This window comes from Heterocephalus glaber, unplaced genomic scaffold, assembly GCF_053883595.1.
Source record: "Heterocephalus glaber isolate CG9 unplaced genomic scaffold, H.glaber_assembly_v1.0 deba00000594, whole genome shotgun sequence".
Lineage (NCBI taxonomy): Eukaryota > Metazoa > Chordata > Mammalia > Rodentia > Bathyergidae > Heterocephalus > Heterocephalus glaber.
Window position 1 is genome coordinate 14,495,736 of NW_028258151.1, and position 21,608 is coordinate 14,517,343.

At 55.3% G+C, this 21,608-nt stretch overlaps 2 protein-coding genes across 53 annotated transcripts in view; both read right to left on the bottom strand.

Annotated features, from left to right (window-relative positions):
• The window catches only part of Nrxn2 (neurexin 2), a 108,674-nt gene extending 106,148 nt beyond the window's left edge, over positions 1–2,526 (bottom strand). For 31 of the 44 annotated variants that reach the window (XM_021264658.2, XM_087205247.1, XM_087205239.1 and 28 more), the window contains exon 1: positions 2,302–2,526. The gene's annotated coding sequence lies outside the window, so the exon portion shown is untranslated. The remainder of the gene's footprint in view (positions 1–2,301) is intronic. The other 13 variants (XM_087205254.1, XM_087205245.1, XM_021264657.2 and 10 more) reach the window with 1 other exon arrangement.
• A 3,706-nt stretch (positions 2,527–6,232) lies between these two features.
• Rasgrp2 (RAS guanyl releasing protein 2) lies at positions 6,233–21,602 on the bottom strand. Of its 9 annotated transcripts, none has more exons than XM_021264636.2 (17): positions 21,584–21,602; positions 18,800–18,946; positions 18,071–18,173; positions 17,584–17,646; positions 17,102–17,233; positions 16,201–16,351; positions 15,883–16,056; positions 15,644–15,760; positions 13,839–14,120; positions 12,970–13,047; positions 12,620–12,742; positions 12,178–12,293; positions 8,295–8,436; positions 8,016–8,052; positions 7,465–7,641; positions 6,595–6,659; positions 6,233–6,443 (listed from the first exon to the last, which is right to left on the bottom strand). In XM_021264636.2, the coding sequence occupies exons 2-16, from the start codon at positions 18,870–18,872 to the stop codon at positions 6,601–6,603; spliced, it is 1,827 nt and encodes a 608-aa protein (XP_021120295.1). In that variant the 5' UTR covers positions 18,873–18,946; positions 21,584–21,602; the 3' UTR covers positions 6,233–6,443; positions 6,595–6,600. The 9 variants fall into 9 exon arrangements, with proteins under 9 accessions (XP_021120295.1, XP_004852529.1, XP_087061415.1 ...); XM_004852472.4 differs by lacking the exon at positions 21,584–21,602 and adding an exon at positions 21,230–21,424; XM_087205289.1 differs by lacking the exon at positions 21,584–21,602 and adding an exon at positions 20,905–21,073.
• Between the last annotated feature and the right edge of the window lie 6 nt (positions 21,603–21,608).

Below are 21,608 nucleotides of genomic sequence, written 5' to 3' on the forward strand. Positions count from 1 at the left end.
GCGCTGGGCTAGCCTGGGAAGGGCTATAGTCATGGTCAGGAGGGTAGGAGGGCCTAGGGCTTGGGGGATTCGAGGCCTAGAGCCCAGGCATAAGGGTATGTTAGCCTGCATATGTGTGCTGGTGTGCATGTGCATGTACACACTCGTAGGCCTGGGGCAGAGGGCTCAGGACCCAGACCAGCACAAGCCTGCAATGATACACTTGGAAAGGAGCTGGTATGTATAGGAAGGTTTGCATATGTCGGTACGTCCATGGGGGAGGGGGTGCATGGCCTGAGCACAGGTGTGCTGAGAGCTGGGGTGGTGAATGGTTGGAAGGGGGATTGTGTTCATCCAAGGGTGAGAGCTGGCAGTGCTGTGTCCAGAGCTCTGGGGGCAGCAGGGGCCATGTGTGTGTCGTGTACATGAAAGCAGGGCTCCTGGGGGAGGTCTTTGAGGCTGGCAGCACAGTGGCAGTCTCCCTGGGTGGGGAGTGTGGATGGTGCACTGCCAGGAGGTGAATTGTGTACACAGGTGTGTGTGCTTGTGTAGGTGTGTGTCTGGGTGAGTGCCATCAAGCGTGTGTATCTGTGTCAGGGTGTCTGTGTCACTGGTAAGAGTGGGCTGGACGGAGCAGTTGGACCTGGATAGAGATTGGGCCTGGAAGGGAAGAGAGGCCCCCAGCAGCCTGTCTGGAACCCAGGGGCCCCTCCTCTCAGGAGTCCCTTGTCATGTGGATTCAACCCTGGCCAAGGAGTCAGGAGAGGCCCAGGCTCCTGGTGAGAACCCCAGCAGCCTCTGCCCACTGAGCTGGTCAGTCCTGCCCACCCCAGTGCAGCTGAGGCCAGGATGGGTCTGAGAACACTTCCCCCAGCAGGGATGCAAGATACCAGAAAGACCTGGCCCAGCCTTGGATGCCAGCATCCTGGAGACATTCCTGAAAGCAGGAGTTAGGACCTGAGTGGCTGAAGCACCCACAAAACAGAAGGCACCACAGTTAACGGACCAGCCAACCTCCCTCCTCTCTTTCTCCTTCCCTGGCAGAAGACGGGAATGTAAAACCCTGAAGTCCACCCTCCCCCAGAAGGAACGCCCAGACACTGGGACAGTGGACAAGAAGGAGGGGCAGGAAAAAAATAGAAGGGCCTCGCCCACCCCAACATAAACAGAAATCGGGTCTGTGGAACCCCCCAAAGCAGTCAAGAGGGCTGGCGACCCAAGACCTACCTCCTAAGATTTATTTCCTCACTGCCGGTCTGGACAGCCTCCCTCTTCACCTCTAGGCACCAAGACACAGCCCCTCCCATCCATCCCTTCCTCAATGAGGCACCGAATGCCCTCTCCCAGGACTCGAGGGGAGCAGGAGTGAAGGAGACAACAGCACCCCACCCCTCAAAACTAATTTTACCTCCGAGAGCCCATCAAGGGTTCAAGGGCTCATACTCCAGCCCAAAGAACCTGAGGCAGACTGCTCCCTCCGCTGGGGAGGAGGCTGGGACATGAGAAATGATACCCTCCTCTTTAGGGGTGAGGGAGCCACCCCAGGCCCTGCAGCTTCCTCTCCCCCTGCAGCACTCAGGCCAGAACCCTGTCGCCGCCCCCAGCACATTCCCACCCCAGCAGAGCCCCCTCCTACTGGTTTCCCAGTCTCCCTCCCTCTTCACCCCCAGCCTTCCCCCGCAAGCTTCCGCTCCTCTCCCTCAGCGCCCCCCCATCTTGCCCAGCTCTCCCCCAGCATAGACCTCTCTGCCTCCTGCACCTTGGCACCTTCCCCTCTGCCCCCTCCCAATAACCTCCTCTCCCCTTGGCTCCCATCCCCCAGTAGAGCCCGGTCCTCAGCCCTTGGCCTGGCCCCTGCTCCTTCCCTTTGCACTTCTCTCCAACCCCCTCTCCGCCTCCTCCCACGAAGCCTAGTTCCTCGCTGGTCTCTCCCCTGCAGACCCTTCAGAGCACAACAGCTCACAGCCCCTCCGGCCCAGCACTGCTTTCAGCTCCTGGGGCGAACACGGACCGGGCAGCCCCTTCAGAGCCCCTCTCACAGCCTTCTGGGTCCCCCTCCTGCTCTCCCCATCCCTTCCCCCAACGACCCACCCTCCGGCCCCCCCATTCGCCCCAGCCCAGGACCAATGCCCCTTCCACGGGCGCTTCCGACCCTCAAGCCCCCACCGCGGCTTCCTCTCCTCGCTGTCACCCCGTCGGCTCTCTCAGCTCCGCGCCCCCGCCCCCTAATCCAACCTTCCTGCCTTCCCCCGTCCGATCGCTCCCCTCCCCCGATTGGCTCTCGCCCCCCGCCCGTCTCCGCCGCAGCCCCCCCTCCCGTACCTGCTTCTGGGGGCACCGGGAGCTGGAGGGTGGGGATCCGAGCCCCGAGGCACCCGGTCTGCGGAGGGTGACAGAGCTGGGGCTGGCGGGGTTGGCTGCCTCACGCCTCTCCGGTTCCCCGCCGCGTCCCCGCCCGCCCCGCCGCGGCGCCGCTCCGAGGAAGATGCTCGAGAGTCAGGCCGGGTGCTCCCGCCGCCGCATCCCTGCAACACCGACTGACGGCAGCAGCCGCGCCGGACCCGCCCCTCGGGCGCAAGCATTGGGCCGCGCCGCGCTAACGGACGAGCACTGCAGCCAATGGAAAGGTGCAGACGCCGCCGGTCCCGGCTTCCCAGGCCCCGCCCCCCCTCCCCCGCGCGGGACCCTGGCGTCCAGGCCTCGGGGCGTCAGAGCCCTTCGTGCCTCGAAATCTTCTCATCCCAGACGCCACAGTCCCCGCCAAGTAGACCCCCAGCTCAACCCCTGTCTTTCGGGAACCAGGCGCCCTAACCCCTTGCCCATAGGGTCGAGCCCCCGCGTGCGGCACCCCACCCCTCCCCTGGCCCGCGGGTACGTGTGGCGGCAGCGCCCAGGGCTGGACAAGCCAAAGGAGAGGCTTGGACCCAACTTGGAGCACCGAGGGAGCGGGACCCATGCGGGCTTGGTCCGCAGCGCCCTCTGCTGGCTGCGCCCAGGGGCGGGCCCGGGCTGTGGGAGCCAGGGGAAGGAGACCCCAGCTGCGGGGGGAGATGGGAGATTCTTCCCAGCCAGTCTCCTGCCTCCCAATGCCCAGGGCCTTCGTGGTTGGGGGCCCCCAGAACTGAGAAAGGAGGGCCTTTGCTGGGGAAACAACCACACATTGAGGAAGAGAAAGGCATAGATGGAGACGGGATAAACCTAGGCACTTTTGGGGTTTCCCAGCTCAGACCCGGGGTAATCCCAAAGTTTGGCGTCAGACTCTGTCCTGTCTGGAAGCCTGGGGTGGCTACATATGCCTGGTCACTGAGGGGCCCCTTCTCTGTGCTCCTCCCAGCCATGAGTGCAGTTCTAGGGTGCACGTCTTCCTGTAGGGGCATCTAGGGCACTGTCTGGAGCTGAGTGTGGGAGGGTAAACCTCTTCACTTAGCTGAGACAAAGTGGACCTAGCAGCTTCCTAGGGCATGTACCACTAAGTAAATTGGACACCGGGCTTCTGAATAAGGCAGTGTTTTTTGTGTGGTTGTGTACGTGTGTATACCAGACCATTTTGCCAGCTCACTCCAAGACCCTGATTTCCCTTGCAGGGTCCGTGGTCTGCACAGCCAGTAGTACCTGGTATTTCCTTACAGAGGCAATATGCAATAATACAACCACTAGGGCATTTGTATGCACGTAAGGGCATGCTCACAGGCATGCACACCTATCCAAGTACCAAAGGCACTCCAAAGAGACACAAAGGGACACCTGCAGAAATGTCCCACCATGGTAAGATACACTTTCGCACACAATACCTGCACACTCAAGTCCAAATACATGCCCAGGGAAACAGGTGTACACAGGAAACCTGCCCATGGGGTCACCCTGCCCCCTGAGGTACTTTGCAGCGAGTGTCAGTTAGTACTGGGCTGATGGATGTAGATGCCCCTGTCCACAGTGGATCGATCTCCTTTTCCAGCCTGAAGGATGAGAGGGGAACCCAGACTGCAAGAGGTGTTCCCGAAGGGTTAGGAAAGGAGATCTCTGAATGAGGTCCCAGACTTGGGATCTACTCTGACCTTGGAGAAACCCTCAGGCCATGCCCACCAAAGCCACTGGAGGAGCCAGAGAATGGAACTGCTGAGTCAGGGTCTGAGGATGTGAAATCTCCTCTCTGACCCCACAGCCCACTGCCCCACCCACCTCCATTGCTCCTCTTCCTGCAGCCTCCTGACATACACACATGCACACATACACACCCATACACTCACACTTGTGCACCAGGCACCAGGGCACAGAGGAAGAGACAGACAGGTGCAGTGACTCACAAAGACAGACTCTTATGATGAGTCTGGGCAGGGAGGGAGGTCAGAGTGAACACTTGTTTCCTCTCTCTACTCCCAGCTTTGTCCATCAAGGGCAGGAAAGGTCACCTGCCACCTACTGGACCTCCCTACCCATCCCTCCCTTACAGGGAAAGGCCCTCATGCAGCTGGGCCCCTCCATTTCAAGGTATGCACCCCAAACACACAGGCAGCCACCCAATGTGATAGTCTGAGCACATGTCCTTCTCCCCTGCACACAGTCTAGGGGGGTCACATAGGGGGAAGAGAAGCAGCAAATACAGCATCCACATCCTTGTGTACACACACACACATGTGCAAAGACATACACATGTGTAGGCACACACACAATGTGAAGCTCAGACACCAAATTCTGACACATGCATTCTGGCACACGTCATGTCCCGGGTGGGGCCTACCTGCGCACAGAGACGCATACACACACACACACACACACACACACACACACACACACACACACACTGGGAAGAGGCCAGGCAGGGCTGGGGGTGGGAAGGGGAGCAGACCAGGCTGCAGAGATGGAGGCAGTGCGGGAGGCAGCAGAGCAGGAGCGAGCTGCTCTTCACAACACAATCGCCTGTCTGTTGTTATAGCAACTCAGCCCCCAAATCGTGAAACGGATATTACAGCCTCAAGAGAGGGAAGGATGGGAGGGGGCTGAGAACAGAAGGAGGGGCAGACCAGGGGACCCAATGAGAGACAGGGCTGAGGCTGAGATGTGACAGAGGAGAAGGGGGTGACCTAAAATGAGGAATAATCCAGGGGGAGTGAGATGGACCAGAAATGGGGGGACCCTGGAGGAGGCGTATTCATGGGGGAGCTGAAGCTCTGCCAGATTCGCAAGTATTGTGCTTTGCAGTCAGGAGTTGGGGTACTCACATATCCACCCCCAAGACACCCCCAGTTTGGTGAGCTAGGGAGGCAGTTCCCATTCTCAGGGCTGGACTCTACTGATCCCAGGGGAATTCTGACCCAGCTCCAGAACCTTTAGGAAACTCCCAGGCTGCCCTCCCCACTGAGATCACCCTTAGATGTGGCCTTAGCCTTCTTCAGGTAGTGGTGACCCCAAAACCTCCATACTGCAAGCTCAAGCAGGAAGAGAGAGCTGGGTTAGGAGAGGCCTCCGGAGACTGAGTGCAGGATCAATATGCATTTCCTCTGGAAGTCACTGTCCTTCCGGCTGGCAGCAGCACCAGGCCAGGAGGCTGCATGACCAAGAAGTGCACCCCCCACCGCAGGGAGGCAGGCACGCAAGCCCAGCAGGGCCTAAGGCTGCCCTCTTCATCCCTCCCTTCCCCCACAGCCAGCCCTCCAGCTGTCCTCTTCCTCCCAGGATTCCTACAATGCATGTGGGTCGCTGGAAGTATTCAAGCAGGGGCTGAAAGGTCACCTGTCAAGCAAAGAATTTTTTTTTTTTAGGATATTACTATGTAGTCCAGGCTGGCCTCAAACTTGTGATCCTCCTCCCTCAGCCTCCTGAATGCTAGGATTACAGGCATACACTACCATGCCCAGGTCAAAGCAAGGGGATTTTGACTATGTGCTAAAGGCTCTGGTTATACATGACCACTGAGTCCAGCAATTCTAGGGTGTACAGTTACACTACTTTCAAGGTTTAGATTCCCAAGATTCTAGACCTTCAAAGATCCTTATGTTCGGACCAGGGATTTAGCTCAGCGGTTTCCACCGCCTGCTGCGCAAGCGCAAGGACTGGAGTTCGATCCCCGGTACCAAAAAAAAAGATCCTTATGTTTGGAAGTTTTCTAGTTCTAAAGTTCTATCCCCCCAGATTCCAGACATATGAGATTCCAGAATTCCCAAGTCTCTCTGGATAAAATTCTACACCATAAAATCATTCCTGTAAGTACAGCCCCACCCCCCACCCTGCCCCACGATTCTAGCCTCTCATGGTCCAGATTAATTACACGGGCCTTTTTATTCCATCTGGAAAATATAAATATTCACAAGAGTCTGTACAACCTTGGGGACACCAGCCCTGGCCTTGCCCTCAGTGCATGCCACCCTCCCCACCACCGCCAGCCCCGGCTTCTTGCCCGAACCCCAGGCTCCCTGCTCTGGTCCAAATCTTCTCCAAGGCAGGAATGACTCCATCATCCATTCACACTAGCAAGAGAAAAATAGAGGTTGTGAGGAAGACACCCCCAACAAGGTAGGAGAGCCCACCTGCCAGTCACATAGATGGAGTACACCTTTCCCTAATATCCTCCTGCCCAACCCACAGCGAGGAGCCCTGTGCCCCAACCGAAGGACTCACCATCCATTACAAGTGGATGTCAAACACTCCATCCTCCACTGTCTGTACCTCCTCCTCTCGGATCTCTGTGGAGAGGGAAGGTTGTCCCAGAACCCACTCCTGGGTCTCTGTGACCTCAGCAGCCCTCCCCTCTCAAGGAAGGCGCTGCCCCATCCCTATCCCAGAATCAGACCCATCCACCAAAACTTGATTCCCTGAATGGCCTGAATGGCTCTTTTTCTAAGTCTTCATTTTGCCACAGCTTTTTTGGCAGCCACAGATTTGTCAGTGCAGTTTGCTTAAATGTCAATGTTGTGTATATTTCACATTTTAGACCCCAGCACTTCTGGAAGACTCATTGCAAATGACTTTATCTTTTCTATTTTTTGAGGACTTATGCTGACCCAAATGGTTGTGGTCATCTGCCTCAGACCCCAGTGTGATGTAGTTGTTCAGACCCTTCTCAGTAAAATAATCATCCAATGAACTGTCATTCAGCAAACAGATTTAAAATCATCAGAGACTCCAAGAGAGCCACTAGGACTTTAGCAGACCAAGGGATTTTTCTCAGAACAACCAAAAAGAGAAATGCTAGCAAATGGCCCACATAACTCCTCCAATCCTTTGCCAGTCCTTCTAACAAAATAAGACTGTTTGGAATTCTGAAATCTCTTTCACTTTCACACTTCTTTATAAATCAGGGGCTCTCTCCTCCCTGTCTCAGAAAGGTCAAGGGCTCCCTGGCCACCTTCTTGCTGGTCTGACTCTTCTACACAGTCTCACCAACATAGAGAATTACAAACTGTACATCAGCTTCCATCATGGATAAATTAATAGGTTGCCATAGCCGCCGCCCCCCCCCCAGCAGCACGGGAAGAGGCTCCCTCTTACCAGGGGGCCTGGAGCCTCGCCTCCCAGGGCGGGGCAAGGAGAAGCTGAAGGCTCGGTGGTGGGTGTGAGTGGGGGAGGGGGACGGGGCAGACCCCTCCAGGCTCACGCTCTGGGCACGGCGCCGGCACTCCACAGACAGGCGGTCTTTGCACTGTTTGTGGCAATTCACACCACAGGCTGGAAGACAGGACAGGGAGGCCAACCAGGGCCATAGGTCAGAAAACCCTCCATCCCATCCTGCAGATCTGCACTTCTCCCCAGGTCCCTTTGCTCCTGAGCAGCCACTCCACCAAAATAAGAGTCTAGGTCCAAAGTGCTCTCTTCATTCTCATTGCAAGTCTATGCCCTCTTCTCTGTTCCAGGCAGCTGCCTTACCCAGAACAAACACCTCTTAAAGGATACCCCCTTCACACCAATCAGGAAACCTCTCTGGTTCCCAGGTATTTTATTTCTAGCCAAGTACCAGTACCCCCACCAAAAGTAAGAATCCCCACTCAGACAGTAACTCTCCCCAAAACCTCAGCCCAGCAGCCTTTCATTCGACATCTTACCTCGGCATTTGAGGCCCTGTTTGTAGATGCCCAGGATCTGCAATAGAGGAGGGGACCGTGCTGGGGGAATAGGGATTGAGAGGTGTTGACTACCTCTCCCTTCGAGAGGGCAAAGATTGGGACTTTAGCGCCCTCCTCAGGGTCAGGGGAGCAACACCAAAGGAAGAGGCAGGTGGAGTAAAGGCTGTTTGCCTGGCAGGCAGGGCTCCGGCGGGGGCGGGGCGGCAGGAAGGCGGGGCGGGGCGCGGGCTCGGGGACCTGTGTAAGTGGGGTGCTCACCAGAGCTTTGCAGTGGCGGCAGGCAACTGGGCGCAAGGAGCTGCTCTCCTGGAAGTTGTGTACGAAGCCCATGCGGCCACCCAGCACCGAGCTGGAGCGCAGGAAGTAGGAGACCATCTCCTCCCGACTGATGCAGCCATCCCTGGGGGAAGCAGGGCGCCTCAGCTCGCCCCCACACCTCCCACCGGCCTCACCCTAGGTGAGGGGCTCCCTAGGTATAAAAAGGTCCTCCCCGAGATACTGAGTGACGTCGCACTAGACTAGGAGCCAGACAGATGTAGCACTTGCCACTAAGAGTCTTGTGGTCTTGAGGCAAGCCAATTTCCTTGGGTCTCGTCCTCAGGGCAAGGGGGTACTATTCTTGCCCTGCCCATTTCACAGCTGGCGTGTGCACTTTCCCATGGGATCATCAGCCTCTAGTTTCCAAAGTGTGCCCTGAGCAACCCCTGCCAGAGGTGGGCCCTGAGCGTGAAGAGCTCTCTGATGAGTCCTGGCTTCAGGTGACATTGGGGAAAACAGCCCTGTCTCGTTCTTGCACTGGAGAGACACCTGTAATCAGGGTTTCACAGGGCTTCCTGCAGAGTCCCTTTTTTGTATTTATATATTTTCATCTACCATATTATATGGTTTTTAATATGTAATATACACATTTTTAAGTACTGAGGAACTCAGGGAGCACTGAGCTACATCCCCTGCTCTTTTTATTTTTTTTATTTTGAGAAAGGTCTCAAACTTGCTATTCTCCTGCCTCAGGCCCCTATAGTTGGAATTACAGGCATGCACCACAATGGCTACATTAATATATTAATATATTTTATGAGAAGGAGAAGCATGTGATGTGCCCTGGACACAGATCTCAATTCAAATCCCAGCTCTACTTCTGGGCCATGTGAACTGGGGCTGGCTAATCTCCCTGTGCCTCAGTTTCCTTATCTACACATGAACATAGTGATACTTCCTGAACCTCACAGTTTTGAGACTACATGAGATAATGCATACAAGTATCCATGTGAGTAGTAGGTCCTCAGCCACCAAGAGCTGTTTCCTTCAGGGCTGGCCCTTGATTGAAACCCTCTCCCACTGAATTTGGGGTTCCATAATGTGACCCAGGAGATTCTTCAAATCAACAGAACTTTGGGAGAACAGATGTCTTAGAAAAGTTTATAAAAATGTAAAGTTCACAGTGTGTATGAAAAACTACATTCTCACCGAATCAAGAACACTGATGAAAAAATTAATTATAAGTGTCTGAAAAGATACAAGAGAATGATTTTGTAATCTTGAGGGGCTGAAGGCCTTTCTACTCATAACACAAATCCAAGAAGCCATAAAGAAAAAGACTGACATATTGAACACATGAACATTTTTAAATTTTATATGGAAAAGAACATAAATGACAGGGAGAAAATATTTGCAAACACATTCAACAGCGAAGGGTTAATATCCATTAACAGAGATTGTAAAAATCAATGAGAAAAAGACTAACAAACTCAGTAGAATAATGGACAAAGAATATGAACACACAATTAACAGAAGAAATAAAAGTGGCCAGTAAAACATATGACTAGATACCCTCCCCCCAATCTTTGTATTAAAGAAATGCAAATTAGACCAAGGCACCATTTGCCAAAGCAACTAGAAAAACTGTAAAGCTTATTATAGTGTCCACTCTTGGCAAGGAAGTTGGATATAGACACTTGCACACTGTCGTTGGGGGTGCAGGCTGGTACAACCTTGTCTGAGGTCAGCTTGGCAGTCTCTCCAAATTTAGAATGTGCATTTCTTTTGATCCAATTATCCCACTTCTAGGAATTTGTCCTACAGAAATCCTGGCCTTAGTGCATGGGTACGAGGATATTCACAGCAGCATGGCGTTTAATTACAGAGCAACAATGCAACAGTCTACACATCCGTCAGCAGGAGGACGGTTAGGTAAATGATGGCCCAGCCACACAGTGCAGTATTCTGCAGCTGTTCTAAAGAATGAGGTAGTTCTACATGACTCTACATGGAAAGATGTCCGGGATAGTGGGAAACAGAAACAAAAGCAAATAAAGCAAAGTGTACAGTTCCAGCAAGACAGAGAGGAAGGAAGGAAGCAAGGGGAAAGCCCACTTTTACAAATAGCTAGATGTTGGTTAAAAATTGTATCAAAATTGCTGTAAATGCATAGGTAATTTTTCAAGATGGGGTTGGAAATCCTCAAGTTCTAGAAACAAAGGGAGAGCTTCAAAATGAAGCTGTGAGCTGGGCTTGTCTGAGGAGGGGGTTACTGGTCTCTTTTTTTCTTTTTCTGGTGCTGGGGATTGAACCCAGAGTCTTGTGCATGTCTAGTACTTTCCATAGATCCACAACCCAAATCCATCAGGTAGAGAGTTAAAGCTGAGCCCTACATGAAGCTGGGGCCTCCAGGGTCTCTTTTGAGACAGGATTTCACTCAGTTGCCAGGCTGGTGTCCCCTGGGATCACAGTGTGAGCCACTTCACCCCAGTCCCTCCAGGGTCTTAAAGGTCTATACTTTTGCTGGAAAGACCGTCTGGAATAAAATCACCCACCAGCCCAGAGAAATAGCATGGAACTGATCTGCTCCTACCTTATCTTTGGGAGAAGAAACAAAGCAACCTCAATAAAGCCACTGGATTTATACTGTGACCCTATTTATCCATGAAACACACACCAAACAAAATCTCTATCGATTTGCACCTGCATGGAAAAAAGAATGGAAGGATGCACACTATCCCTGACCATTGACACAGGTCACCTCTACCAGTGGGGAGGAAACAGGGAACATTTACTTCTTACTTTATATACCTGTTCAGTATAAATTGATTTAACTACTTGAATCTTTTTTTTTTTTTTTCGGTACCGGGGATCAAACTCGGGTCCTTGCACTTGCACAGCAGGCGGCAAAACCACTGAGCTAAATCCCCGGCCCAAACTACTTGAATCTTTTTAATCACAGATTTTTGTAATGTGGAAATTTTAGTGGGGTGAGGGTTTGAAATACAGGACACATTTAAAAATAAATCGACTCAGGCTGGGGATTTAGCTCAGTGGTTCCACCACCTGACTCCCAAGCACAAGGACCTGAGTTCGATCCCCGACACCAAAAAAATAAAATAAAATAAAAATAAAAAAAATAAATCGACTCAGGGCTGGGGATTTAGCTTAGTGGTTCCGCTGTCTGCCTCACAAATGCAAGGACCCGAGTTCAATCCCTCGTGCCAAAAAAAATTTAAATAAATAAATAAATAAATAAATCGACCTTGACAGGAGATTTAGCTCAGTGGCACCGCACCTGCCTCGCAAGTGCAAGGTCCTGAGTTTGATCCCCAGTACCAGTAAATAAATAAATAAATCGACCTAGGATGGACTGTAAATTTTGATGGGGGTTTTATCTTCTCAGCAAAATGTAGGGCATAAACATTGTGGCAGGGGCATGGTTAACCTACTTCAGAGATCCAGCTGTTTTTCCAAATTGTCAGCGTATGAATTGTGGATAAGCAAGTGGGTGCTGCTAATTACAGGCCTTTCTTATCTATTCATTAAAACTGGCTACCCAGGAGCTTGACTTGCCCACACTTTTTGCCAGCTGTGAGCTCCACAAATAAAACAGTATTTATGTAGCAATGGTCGCCAGGCCACAGTGTTTTTGAGATTCAGGTGGAGCCCCCCATCTGCCTGAATTAGTGAGATTGCACCATGCCTCTACAGTTTGCAGTCTCCTCCCACCCCCAAAAAATAGCAGACTTCCCCGAAGTGGCAGCTTCCCCAGCCAAGGTCGCCTGGTTCAATGGCCTCATCTTGCATGTGGGGAAACAGCAGGGCAAGGAGGAAGTAAGCCACTGCCTTCCCTGTCTCCCAGGCCCCCAGCCCTCCTCACTGGTTCTCATCCAGGTCCCCAAAGGCGCTGAGATAAGGGAAGTTGCCACGGATGATCTGGAACTCTTCCTGTGAAATGTGGCCATCTCCATCGACATCAAAGTTCCTAAACACAGACTAGGGGAGGGAGGGACATGCAAAGGCAGGAGAGGGGAGAATAAAAGGGTCATCAGGGCCTGTCATGTCTGGTAGACCCAGTCTAGGTGATAAAGGGTGTCAGAGATGTTTTCCCCACCACCTCCATTTTCCTAGTCCCACCCAACCCCCTAGTGGGCACCTCAGCCTTGTGTAGCAGGCTACTTCTCCTGGTCACTCTACACTTGTCCTTGGACATGGCACCAGTGGTGGCTCCCAGGCCAGTGCTCTGGAAAAACCAGCCTTTACTGATTGCCACCTCCATCAGCAGACTTTCCTCCTCATGTTTCAGACTCCAGGAGACTCACCTCCACCATCTTCTCAATGTGGTCCGCCAGGAGGGCCTGGTCCAGCTTGGGCTTGGCAGCTGAGGTCCATTCCTCCAGCACTGGGGGCCGGGGAGGCGGAGTACAGCTGGTGGGGCTCGCTGGCTGTGGGAATGGTCAAGCCTGAGCTAGGGCCAGAAGTGGAGGGACCCAGGGCTGAGGGGAACAGAGAGGGAGTACCTGGAGGAAAACCTGCCCAAGGCCACTGCCCCACCCCAGGGCTCCTCTGTCTGATAAGCTGCTGGGTGAGGTGGCTTGGAAGACCTCTTGCCATCCTCACATCCTGGGGTTCTCAGGCAGGGGAGAGGGAGGAAGCAGAAAGTGCCCCTTACCGAGGACTTGGAGCGTGGCTCCCGCTGCAGGGACAGCTGGTACAACTCATCCTCAGTCTGATACTGATCCAGTGACACCTAGGATACACAGGTCTAGTCACACTCTCTGGTTCCTGTTGCTCTCAGGAGCCTCCAAGCCAGAACTGCAGGAGTACCTAGAGGCCACTGCTCAGCCCAGAGCCCAGTCCCCAAGCTAGACTCAGAACAAAGCCTGGTTTGGAATACACCCCAGCAACTTCCAGGCCAGCAGCACACTGAGCAGACCTCAGCTCGGTCTCAAACCTTGCACTGCCAAAATCTCAACTAAGAGCTCAGTCAGAACCCAGCCTTCAGCTCTGAAATTCACCCAGAATCCAGCTCCAATTTCAACCCTGATCTCCTTCCAGAGCCTGGAAGCAGCTAAGAGTTCATGCCAAACCCTCAACCTAAGCCTCAGACCAGTGCCTAGAAACTTGTCTTGCTCTACCCTAGAACCCAACTCCTACACTCAACCTCCAGACTGAGCACAAAGCTAAGCACAGGACTTCACTCCCAATCCAAGATCATGTTAGAACCCACTCTGTCTGAAGAATCTAGAGTGTTGCCCCAAACCTTAAACACAGTCCACTGCCAGGAATTTGAACCAGGAGCCAACCCTAGCCTCCTACTCCTGTACCCAGACCACATGGAAGCCTCAAGATCAGCCTCAGGATGCAGACTCAGCCTGAGCCTGGAACTCATCTTGAGTTCACACGAAGTCCTGGAGCCTGGTTTGGACTTCAGTTCCTTGACCAGAATCCAGAACCAAGGCCAAGCCCACAGCCAGGACCAGGTACAGCTGTTAAGCCCTGGTGCCTGGATTCCAGCTCCCCCGGCCCCTTGGCCCTCACCGTGAGCAGGCTCAGCAAGTCAGGGTTGGCTTGCACAGGTGGCCGCAGGCTGGTCACCATGGCCAGCTCTTCCAGGATGCTGAAGAGCTGCTTCATCTTGGCCCCATTGAGCCGGGTCCGGGCAGAGTCCAGCCAGTCAGGCAGTGCTAGCTGCAGAGCCACCAGGTCCTTGAGGTGTACACCCAGAATGGGGAAGCGGAAGCCCACACAAGCTGCCAGTCGGCGCCGGTAGTTACCATAATTGCCAGTGGCTGTCACTAGCTCTGTGAGACCTTCCCAGAGCTGGGGAGTAAAGGGCAGATGGTCACATGCACACACCCCACTCAATCATCCTCCCCAACTTGGCCCTGGAAATGTGGCAAAGGATGAGTCAAGGTCAGGCATAGGTAAAAGGGTAAAATGCTCCCTTACTGTCTGCCATCACCAGCTCCCTCAATCCCTAGGGTGTCAGAGTTCAGAAGTCAAGAGTTCAAGGCATGGGCTGGGGATTTAGCTCAGTGGTTCTACCACCTGCCTCGCAAGCACAAGGACCCGAGTTCAAGTTCGATCCCCAGTACCAAAAAAAAAAACACCACACCTCTCTAATGGGCCTGGGGGCAGGTTATCATCAACATTTAACAGAAGAAAAGAGGTGAGGCAGCAGGCCATTGACTAGGAGGATTCGCTGAGCTGTGTAGTAACAGGAAGAACTGGGAAAACCCCAGCAATCCAATAGATGCACAAATTGCAGTGGACTTACAATAACATGCTATAACAACAAAAATGCATGAACAATTGCTCCACATAACAGGATAAAAAGTCTCTCCCAAGCTTGTAGAGACACAAACTAACAAATATGAGATGATGGCACTCATAGAAAGTTCAAAAACAGGCAATAAAAAAAACCCACTCTTGCTTTGGAATTCACTTACAGGGTACAGCTACAAGGAAAAACAAAGTCATTGTCACAAAAGTCACGACATTAGCTACCTCTGGTGGGAAGCGAATTATGCTCTAAAGTGCTGGATGTGGCAATGTTTTTGGTTTTGGTTTTGGTTTTCTGCAGTACTGGGGATGGAACCCAGTGCTCCACACATGCTATGCAAGCACTCTGCTACTGACCCACACCCCCAGCCAATGCTTTTAAATTTTTTCTGGCACTTCTGGGGATTGAAGCCAGGGTACTCACACTGCTACATCTCCAGCCCTTTATTTTTTTTATTTTGAGATAGGGTCTAAGTCACTGAGTTGCTCAGTCTGGGCTTGAACTTGTGATCCTCCTGCCTTAGCCACCTAGAGTGGCAGGATTATAGGAGTGTGTCGTAACCTGGGTGGTAGTTACACAGGCACTTTTTTTTTTTTTTGGTACTGGGGACTGAACTCGGGTCCTTTTGCTTTCGAGGCAGGTTGTGGAACCACTGAGCTAAATCCCCGGCCCCATACACAGGCATTTTTAAAAATTCTTTTTAGGGCCAGGGATTTAGCTCAGTGGTTCTACCGCCTGCCTCACAAACGCAAGGTCCCAAGTTTGATCCCTGGTACCAAAAAAAAAAAAATTCTTTTTAGATTGTTCATCTGTTTTATTGACTTTCCTATATCTATCTTACCCAATATGTTATAAAAAAGAGAGAAGAAAGCACAAGCTTTGGGCCCAGGCAGACCTGTAAGTCTCCCTCTGCCACTTGCATTGTGCAACCTGCAGAAAGCACTTAATCCCTCCAAGCCTCAGTTTCCTCAGCTGGCAAATGAGGATAGTGGTGCCCCGCCCACAGCATTGCACCAGGAAAGGCACAAATGGGAATCATGGACTCCCCACTCCCAGGCACCTTGATGGTCTCAGGGCTGACGTGGCTGTGGGTGTCCTTGAGGCGGGAGATGGAGCTGTGGCTTAGGCCCCCAATCACGGCCATCAGCGTGTTGAAGTTCTGCAGCTGCAGCAGCTTCTAGGGGGCAGATGGGGAGGGTGAGGCAGTGTGTCACTAAGAGAGCCCAGGACTGAGCCCAGCCTTTCTGGGGTGGAGGCAGTGGGCGCATGCCACTGGGAGGCTGGGGGAGAGGCAGGCACCTCAGCCACGTGCACAAAGTGCGTGATGACCAGTGCTCGCTGAGGGGCTGTGGGCTTGCTGAGGACCATGAGTTGCACCCACTGCGAGACACTGTTGAAGAGGGAGATGAAGCGCTCCAGCACGGGGTTGTCCACTGTGCAGCCATGAGTCACGAAACTGTGATAGTCCTGGAACTAGAGGCAGGAGGGAGCGGCCTCAGTGTCCTGTGACAACCTCCAGCTGTCCCATGCATGGCCCAGCCTGCCCGAGGTCCTGCCCCTCGTAGAACCCCCTTCCCAGCACACAGTGGCCCCCAACCACAAGCCCACAGGCCACACCAGGATCTTGCAGAAGGAACGGTACTCCAGGTAGGTGAGGTGCTCCGCCAGCTCCAGGGGTTCCAGGTGGTCAAACAACAGCGACATCTTTCGCTTTTTTTGTTCCATGGGGTTCCGCTGAGTCACCTGGCGCTTCCACTTGTAGGTGGGACTGGGGGGGGCAGGAGTAGTGAGCTCTGTACTAGAGATGTCCCCTGCCACTGTGGCCCCACACTCACACAGACACACCACTCAGGCTGACATGATGGGAGCCACTGTCCTACGCACTAGTGTCCCCAGCCCAGCAACTCCTCCCTATCTCCCCCTCATCATGCACTCGACACACATTAATGAACAATATACTCTGTGCCAGGCATTGTGTTAGGCACTGGGGATACAGAGATGAGCAAAACATAGTTGCTGCCCTCGAGGAGCTCACAGTCTACTGAAGGAGACAGACACAGAAACGCAGATCACCAAACAGTGTGACCCATGTACTGAGGCCTTTGTACTGGAGCCTGTACAAAATGCCATGAGAAAACAAAGGCAGGAGGACAAACACTGCTCTGGAACAGCCCTGAGCCCTCAGAGCCTACAGAGATGTCACATTTGAGCTGAGGCACGGTGGCATGGAGGAGGAGACAAGGACAATGACAGGAGCGAGCACCAGGTGGGAAAGGATGCAGGGGCTGAGACAATGGTGGGTGGCCAGGTGGAGCTGAGGCAGGAGGTGCAGCAGAATGGGGTGTGGGCCATGGGAGATGAGGCAGGAACCGCCAGGCTAACCTGAGATTGCTAAGGCCAGGTGTTTTGAAGGCCATAGGGAGCATGGAAAGAGTTGAAGCAAGAGAGTGACATGATCCTCACTCATTCAATTCAACAGACATTTATTAAGCCCTCCGAGCCCCCCCCCCCCACGCACACGCTCTCAATGTCGATGAGGCTGCTGTGTCGGCGGTTCCCTTCTTGGTCTAGCAGAGCCTTCAGCTCCTTGATCTGCTCAGCCAGCTCTGGGTTCAAGTCAAACTCCGCTGGGAATGCTGAGATCCAGTACCTGGCAGGGGGGTGAAGTCACCTAAGGCAGCCCTTCCCTCACCATCCCTAGGTGGACATCTAAGGGACTACTAGGACTGTTGTCTCCCAAAGAGGAAGAAAGAGTCTCAAAGTATGGTTCTCCCTCTTCCATCTCTCCCCAAGGCTACAAAAGCCCCTGAGACCTCCAACCCTACAGAGCAGATGAGAAAAGGAAAGCTGGGATTGAGGATGGAGGATGGAGGATGGAGGAATGGACAGCCTGAAGCAGCCCAGCCATCCAAAATTCAAACCCACAAGACCTAGTGGCACTCTGTCCACTTCTCCAGCCAATCTGAAGCCTCAAGAGAAGGGAGCAAGAGGAAGACTTACCTGACCAGGTGGCACGTTTTCACTTGCAGTGAATTGGAGTTGTCCTTTCGGGACTGTTGGTAGGTGGAAGAGAATCAAGGAAAACAAGGATGGTGCCTAACTCTAGCAAGGGATGCAGGGACCAGGCTTTGCAGAGCAGGATGGGAACTGAGGAATCCTGGTTCTGGAAGGATGTAGTAGGTGGGGCCTGAGCTTTGAAGAAGTGTAGGTGGGGTGGAGGACTAGAGGATCTCCAGGAGGCTGAGGGTAGAAGCAGCCTTATTGGGAGTAGGGGCAGATATAGACCCTAGGGAGGGCCAGGGCAACTTCTAGGCCAGAGCCTAAGTGGGAAAGGAAACACTGAGGCAAGGCTGAGCCTCCAGCAGAGATGGGAGGGAGGCCTAATCTCTGGGCTCTGGGAGGGGCTTGCACATCTGTGCCTGGGCTGGGCAGTGGGGCTCACTGGTGAACGCTGACCACGGGGCCCAAGCAGGCCTGTGAAGGATATATGTGGAGCAGTTTCGCCGCCAGCTCAGAGGACGGGATATACCAGGGGTGCATCATGAGGAACATGCGCACCAGCTGTGGGTCCCTCACCTTCCCAGAGTCATCTAACTCCCAAGGGTCAAAGAGAAGCAGGAAGCAGGATGACCCTTGGTCCAGAAGCTTGGATTCCTATATCCTAGCCCCTAGCCCACAGACCTCCAGGCATCAGGGCCCCTGGGGCTGCACTCCTGCCCCTGACCACCTGCAGCTTTCCTGGGGCTCCAAAACCAGGAGGTAAACCAAACACCCCAGATAAATGGTAAAGAAAAGGTAGGGTGGGAGAGGGGTAGGGCAGGATCCAAGGAGCTGGGGGCCTGACAGCGTCAGGGCTGGCCCTGGTCTGGAGGGGAACCAGATGGGGAGGAAGGTTCCCCAGGATCAGGAATCCAGAGGTCATTTCCTGAGTGCTAGGGAAAGGGGCACCCCTTCACCAGATAAGCTGCCCCTCATCTGCCGGAAACAGTTCCCACGCAAGTTCCTCCGGATCCCGAGGGAGACAGATAAAACCCTTCCTGCCAGAGGCTGGGACCTCTGCTCTCGCTTAACCACAGGCATGGACAAACTGAGCAAGGGACTTGGCGATCCGATGGAGCGTGGGCACCTCTCTGCCCTGACACAAAGAAGGGCTTTCCTCAAGGAGGCTGTAGGACTAGAAGACAAGAATCCTCCACAATGGCAGGGGCCCACTCACCAAAGGCTTCGATGCAGCCGCGGAGCAGCTCCTCCACCGTGCAGCCCTTGTCCAGGTCCAGTGTGCTTGCCATGGCCGTTGGCCAGGGTGTGCTGGACCCAGGCAGTGCTCCGGGAGCCTCTCTTGGATTCGGAACCGAGCCCTGTCCTGAGAAAAGCAGAGTGCAGAGTCTGCGGAGGCACCGGCTGGGGGCGCGGCCCACGGGCAGAAATGGGGTGGGGCAGGCACGCCCTCTGCCGGCCAGGGGCGGAGTTGCCCTCAGTGGCCACTTGGGAGCACAACAACCCTGCCCGGGATGGTGCAACCTGGCCAGTTGGGAAACGGATCCGCCAAGAGGCTTCCGGCCCACCCTTCCAGTTGAGGAAGGGCCGAAGAGCTCCGCGAGGATGGGGACAAGCCAGGACTCCAGGGGTTGGCTGGTCCCCCAGCCCCGCCCCCGCAGGCCCTCTTCGGCTTGCCCCGGCTCGCCCCAGCTCCCCCGAGGCACCTGCAGCGCCCCGCAGTTCGGCTCTGCACCCCGCCCGCTTCCCTCCCTCCGCTGCCTCCCTTCCCCCGCAGGGTTATTTTGGGAACCCAGAGCCTGAGGGGACCTCGGAGGAATTTCTCCCTGGGATGGGAGGGGGAAGAGAGAACCCAGGAGTCCTGTCCCCACGGCCCCCTCCGGAGGGGGGCGTGGCGCCGGCAGCCCCCAGGGGCCTGCCCTGGGAGGCGGGCTGGAGTAGAAAGGAACATTCCTGGGGCGGGGGATGAGGGGAGCCCTTGAGGCGTCAGCGGGAAGCCTGAGCCTGGGAACGGCGAGCTTCCAAGCCACCTCCTCGAAGGCCCTGGGGTCCAGGCTCAGCCCTTCCACAGGGCCATCTCCCTGGACCCGGGACTCCTGACCCAGACCCCAGGCTGCAGAGGTGAACTGTGCGTGAACGGAGTAGGATGCCCAGAAGGGGGCGCTAGAGCCGTGGGGGTGACCGTCGCGGGCAGGACACCTCCAGCAACTCAGGTCACTGGTGAGGCTAGGTGCACTCCTGCTGGGACAGACACCCAAATCCACACCCAAGTTATTTTCCGGACGCCTGGGACCTAAATTATATACAAGAGCGCCCTCGCACATACACTGAAAGGCACTGGCATTCTCCCTATGCTCTCTCGCAGACAATGGCACTGTCGCTCTGGACACACCTGCACCAAGAACCCGCCAGGCACACACACGCAGCTCTTCTACCCAGTGCAAACCCGTGGACGAGGTCGTTTCGAGGACCTGCTATTCACTTGAGCCAGCCCAGCTCTAGTCCCGCGGCCACCAGGGCAGGCGCGGACATCTGCACAAGTGTGCACACAGGCAAGGTAGTGCATCTCCAGGCACTCACACTCTCCCACCCATGCACACACCCCCGTGTATGCGCACACGCCCATTACGCCGCCCCTCCCCCTTCATCCAAGGTCTAGGGCTCGCCCGCGTTCCCCCTCACTTCTCCACCCTAGCAAAGCCTTGCCCCATGGAAAGGTGTCCTGCCCCTACACATGGTTCCCTGTGCTGGAGAAAAGGGAGCTCCTCTACGGAGTTCTTTGACGGACTTTTCCTCGGAAACATCCAGAGCCATCCCTGCCCGGTTCTGGTGCTTCCTCGCCGTGTGACCTTGAAAATCACTTGGTCTCTCTGAGCCTCAATTTTCCCATCTGTCAAATGGGGTATTGCAGGCGAGGCCCCGCCTGAGACATTGCAGGGAAGAAAACCAGGGGCGCCGAGGATGGGCCCCTCCCGTGGGTGGCCCAAAGCCCCCCAGCTCTCTGCATGTCTCTCTGGCCCCACAGACTCCCCATTCACCCGCCGCCCCGGCCCGCCTGCGCCGCCCTGGGGGCCCCTAAGGGCTATGCCTTCCTCTGCCCGGCGCCCCGCCCGCGCTCCCTCACTCACTCTTGGGACAAGCCGCTGTGAGCCCACGCCCGCACCCGGCCCCGCCGGCGCCACCACCGTGCGCTCCCGCCTGCCGGCCTCGCTGCGGCTGCGGCTGCCGCCTGCTCTCAGCGCTGCGGCCCAGCGCCCCGCCGCCCCGCCCCCGCGCCACGGCCGCCCCCTCCCCGCCCCTCCCGCCCCGCGCCGGGCTGCGCACCGCCGGCTGCGCCTCCTCCACCGGGGCTCCCCCTCGCCCAACACGCGGCGGCCCCTGCGGCAACTTAACCCCTCCTCTGCCGCGCCAATCGGGAGGCCGGGGCCGCAGGAAGGGGCCTGCGCCACCGACCTCCGAGGCTGGGAGAGCTCGGGGACGCGGAGGGGAAACTAATCTCAAAGCCCCCTCCCCCACCCCGGACGCCCCCCTGCCCGCCGCCCCGCCTGGGTGTTGGACAGAGGAAGCTGGGAGGGGCAGGAAGCGGACTGCGGTGGGGAAGGGGCGCCCCGCCCAGCCCCCGGCCCGGGTTCCTGTTTTCAAGACAAACCGTTCCCACGGGGTGAACCCGGCCCCAAGCAGGGCGTCTTCCTGCAGGCTGCGGGGGCACCTGCGCGGTGGAGGTCGGGGCGCGGGGACCGGGGGTCCTGGTGAAAGTCTGGGGAAGAGGGTGGGAAGAGATGGGAGTGTTTGGGGAGAGGCGCCCGTGTGCTACTTGGAGCCGCGGCCTAGATGTCGGGGGGTGGGGCCAGGAACCCCAATTCACACCCGTGGGCCGCAGGGAGGGGGGCAGCTGCTAGCGGCTGGTGGGTTCTGCACAGCTGGGAGCCTAGAGGCGTGCGCCCTGGCAAGGAGGAACTTGGGAGTGGTAGCCGAAGGCAGTTGGGGTCCCCACAAACCAGACCTGGGGGACTGGTAACAGTTTCCGG

Bases quoted from the DNA above. Each gene is read 5' to 3' on its own strand.
- Rasgrp2 (XM_021264636.2), bottom strand. From the start codon at position 18,872: ATGGCAAGCACACTGGACCTGGACAAGGGCTGCACGGTGGAGGAGCTG. The intron at 18,174-18,799 runs GTGAGTGGGCCC...CTTGGGAGTTAG, and splicing joins CGGCTGCATCGAAGCCTTTG to ATGACTCTGGGAAGGTGAGG. The intron at 15,761-15,882 runs GTGCCTGCCTCT...TCTGCCCCCTAG, and splicing joins ACTTTGTGCACGTGGCTGAG to AAGCTGCTGCAGCTGCAGAA.